Genomic DNA, 4,482 nt, shown 5'->3' with positions numbered 1-4,482 from the left:
AATATAATAATAATAATTGAAACGGTGAAAGAAAACGTGTTATCTGCGCTTCTTTATGTAACAACAATTAAGCATGTTTATTATATTCGTTTTTTTATAGATAATGAGAAAAAAAAAATTAGACCTTAATCCACATTTTCATTCTATCGGGACCGACGATAGTTTCAAACGGGCGTTGTTTTACCTGAAACCCATCTATATCACCAATAACTTATCTATCATTATCTAAAACTTTACGTACTACATATGGACCTCGGAATTTAGGAATTAATTTCTTGTTATGTCCTACAGTCACGTCCACATTAGTGGTCATTACATAATCACCAATTTTATAAATAGTCGGCATCTTTCGTTTTGAGTTGTACTGAGTTGCGTTAACCTCTTGTGCCTTATCTATGCGTTCGGCGGCCTTTGTTCTCACTTCATCTAGGTTCACAGCACTCGTATTTATTTCTTTTTCCAACATAAGCCGTATCTCATCGTTTACCACACCACTCTGGTTAATTCCAAATAATAATATGCTCGGGCTTTGACCGGTCGACCTATGCATTGTATTATTTATTGCGAATTCCGCTTTGTTCAGCACTCGGTCTCACTTACTCGTAGACTCAGACAATTTAGCCAACATAGGTACCACAGACTTATTAACAATTTCAACTTGGCCGTTGGCCCTAGGTGTTCCTGCAGCGACTAACGTTAATCCTACAGACTCATCCTCTAAAAATTGTTTAAACGCTAACGATGTAAAAGACGTACCACGATCACTAATAATTTGTCGTGGTTTAGAATATGTCTGAAAATAATTACGCAAATGCCTTATGACTTCTTCTGTTTTTGTACTACGACAGGGGTATAATTTAACAAATTTTGTAAAAGCGTCGATTACGACAAAAATAAATTTATTTTTATTTCCTGTTTTTTCCAGGGGACCCAGGTGATCTATATATATTGTCAGAAAAGGTTTATCCCCTTTAGGAATACTGTTAAGGAACCCTTCTTTTTTCCCACTAGGAACCGTGAATTCTATGCATTTTAAACAGTTATTAATATAGTTGCGTACTTTTGTTTTCATATCCGGGAACCAATAAACACGCGAAATGTTCTCGTCTTCTCGATAACCTTTAACAATCCTACATGTGCCATATCATCGTGGCATGTTCGTATTATGTTTGATTCCATAGATTTTGGTACATAAAATCTAACATTTTTATTTTCCTTCCGATATACCAACCCATTACGTAACTCGAATAATTTAGTATCTTTCACTAATAACTCATCCCGAATTTTAATAATATCATCATCTGTATTTTGTCTAATGGCGAGTATCTGTTCAAACGTATTAGACTCAAGAATCAAAATAGCATGACACCTACTGAATGCATCTACATGCTGCATATTTTTATTCGGGCGATGAAATATACTAAAATCATAATTCTGTAAAAATAACGCCATCTTGAAATTCGTGGGTTTATTTCTTGCTTACTTAAAGTGAGTCGAAAACTATCGCAATCGGTCATGACCTTGAATGTTATGCCCGCTAAATAAACATGGAAACGTTTTATCGCGTATACTACGGCAAGGCATTTTAGTTCAAAACTATGAAATTTTGACTCGCTTGGAGACGTGCGTTGACTAAAATAGAATATGGGCTTTAATACGTTATCTTTTTGTTTTTGTAATAATATTGCGCCGAACGCTGACGAACTCGCGTCACAATGTAACTTCGTATTTGAGTCGGGCGAATATATAGCTAATACCGGTGACTCGGTCAGCGTCGTACACAAAAATTTGAAAACGTTTTGTTCGTTATCTCCGAACACGAAATGTTTATCTTTTTTTACCAGATCGTAAAGTGGTTTAGCAACCGTTGAAAAATTAGGAATAAAACGACGAAAATAACTAGCCAGTCCTAAAAATTGTCTAACTTGTTTTTGGTTTTTCGGTACAGGATACTGGATAGGTAAGCATTGCTTCGACATGTTTTAAACTGGGACGTATGCCATGTTAATTAACCAGATACCCGAGGTACTCGACCTCTTCAAAACCAATAAAACATTTATCTAACCTGAATTGTAAATTGTGTTTCGCCGCCAAGCGGAAAACTTCTTTTAATATCGCGAAATGTTCGGTATAATTTTGAGTTGCAATCATCATATCATCTAGATATACTAATAGATCACCTCGGCGGATTAACTCATGAAAAACAAATTGAATAAACCGACTAAATACTCTCGGTGAGTTAGTTAATCCAAACGGCATTTTTACGTATTCGTATTGTCCTAATGGTGTTACAAAAGACGTATACGGAATTGATTTTTCACACTTACGGACATGATGAAATCCATTCTTTAAATCTAATAGGGTAAATATTTTCTTATCTCGTAACCTGTCTAACTAGTCGTCTATGAGAGGTGTCGGGAAATTATCTCTAACTGTTATTTTATTAAGTTCTCTATAGTCTATACACAACCTATAATCTCCAGACTTCTTTTTAACTAATACAATCGGGCTGCTATATGCAATATTACTCCCTCAGACAATAGCTCGTCTAAAATAATACGTAATTTATTTTGTTCACTATACGACAAACGTCTAGGGCGAAATGTAATCGGTTGTTCATGTTTTAAAATTATTTTCATATCAAAATTTACATTATTATTGAGCGATTCTACCTTCTACGTTTTCTTTTAACATGTTATATTCATTGTTATATATTTGAATAAAATTATTTCTTATCTCCGTGTCCAAATCGGGATTTATATTTAACAAACTATTATTACGATAGCTTTCGTCTCGATCATAATTAATATAAATATTTCGTCAAAATTATCACCGACTTCTTTCACAATAATATTGCTATTTATATTAATAAATAATAATATTAACTTTATCGTTCACAAACTCAATTTTATATCCTGGTTTGGACAGGAGTTCTCTACTCAAAATAGCATCAGACAGCATGGTGTTATTCGGTACAATAAAAAATCTTATATCTATAATATTATTATCGATCGGTACGTTAGTTTCGAAAATACCCAATATATTCAACTTAGCCCCGTTAATTCCATAAAAATTACTATTACATGCTGGTTTAATTATAAAATAATTATTAGGAACAGACTCACGTTTTAACAGGCTAATAGGGCTACCTGTATCGACTACTGCATTGAACTTGACCTCGCAAACTTCATTTTCGGAAACAGGAACGTCAATGTGGCACTGTACCTCGTACGTCTTCGGATAATCAACGGGTGGCACATCGTCATCTGCCACGTCGATGTTCATTAGCCCTGGCTGCTTTCCTTTCGTTGAATCTGGATTCTGTCTCGTACGTCCTGGACAACTTCCTATTTGATGCGACGTCGAACCGCACTCATAACACGCTCCTTTTTCCCTTTTCGGCTTAGGGCATTGTGGTGAAATATGTTCTTTCGAGCCGCAATTAAAACACGATCGGAGTGTTAGACTCCCTTCATAATCTGTTGTCGTGTTTTTCATACTTTCTTTCTTGATCGGTGTAGACGCGGACGCATCATTCTGTTGTCGAAGTGTGAGCTTGTATACAGTGTTATCTTTAATATTTGCTGATGATTGGCGAAAACGCATCGCACGTGATGCATCTAACCGTTCATACTCGACCATGTCACCCAATAGGTCGTCTTCGTCTTGATGATCACGGCCCAATAAATATGTACTCAAATCCTTCGAATAAAGACCTTCCAAAACTTGCATTTTTGATTCATAAAAAGATAGACCTACTTGTTTGCACAGATAAATTTTTTCGTGAAAATATACACGTACATTCTCATTACGTAGCTGGACTCGGCGACACATCTCTTTCCAGCAATCACCAGTCATCACTACGCCAATGAACGTTTTCCGAAATTGACTTTCAAAATCGGCCCAGTTCTCGATATCTCGTGACATAAACCAATGACGGGCGGCACCGTCTAAATTCGCACGAACAGACTGTAGTTTAAAATTGTCTGGCCAACGATGTAGATTTGCGACATCATTCACTGTCCGCAGCCAATCTTTAGCTTGTGCGCCCGTGTCCTTCCTGTGTATCGTCCGGTTCATTATTATACGGGTTAACGTGACTTCCCTGTGCATCATTCGGTTCATTCTCATGTCCTTCGGACTCGTCAGTATTACTTTCGTTTTTGCTTTCATTCAGATTACCGCGGGGCCGTGAAACAGTCCTAACATTCACATTCTTTTTTTTCGCTTCATTTACTTTCAAATAGGTAAAATAACAAAAAAAAAAAAAAACTACACAGTAGCGATCACATTCATAACTAATTCAGTTGAATCCCACTTCTGAAAATTGATGGGAGAGTGGTCACCTTCATTTAAAATGTTTGTCAGAATGTATATTTAAAAAAATAAAAATAATAATTGCAATTACATACACATAAAATCCGTACATTTATAATAAAGTGTCCTACTCGGCCTACTCGGCAAACGAGTGTAGAAAGACTG

General features: G+C 36.0%; 1 protein-coding gene across 1 annotated transcript; it reads right to left on the bottom strand.

Moving 5' to 3' along the window:
* Window positions 1-211: 211 nt before the first annotated feature.
* Window positions 212-4,173, bottom strand: LOC149054878 (uncharacterized). Its single transcript, XM_089228691.1, has 3 exons — window positions 2,887-4,173; window positions 597-793; window positions 212-542 (listed from the first exon to the last, which is right to left on the bottom strand). The coding sequence occupies exons 1-3, from the start codon at window positions 4,171-4,173 to the stop codon at window positions 212-214; spliced, it is 1,815 nt and encodes a 604-aa protein (XP_089084817.1).
* Between the last annotated feature and the right edge of the window lie 309 nt (window positions 4,174-4,482).

Source organism: Diuraphis noxia, unplaced genomic scaffold (genome assembly GCF_037042655.1).
Source record: "Diuraphis noxia isolate RWA-SAM2 unplaced genomic scaffold, SU_Dnox_SAM2 contig0005, whole genome shotgun sequence".
NCBI classification, from domain to species: Eukaryota; Metazoa; Arthropoda; class Insecta; order Hemiptera; family Aphididae; genus Diuraphis; species Diuraphis noxia.
This window is presented reverse-complemented; position numbering and strand designations above follow the sequence as displayed.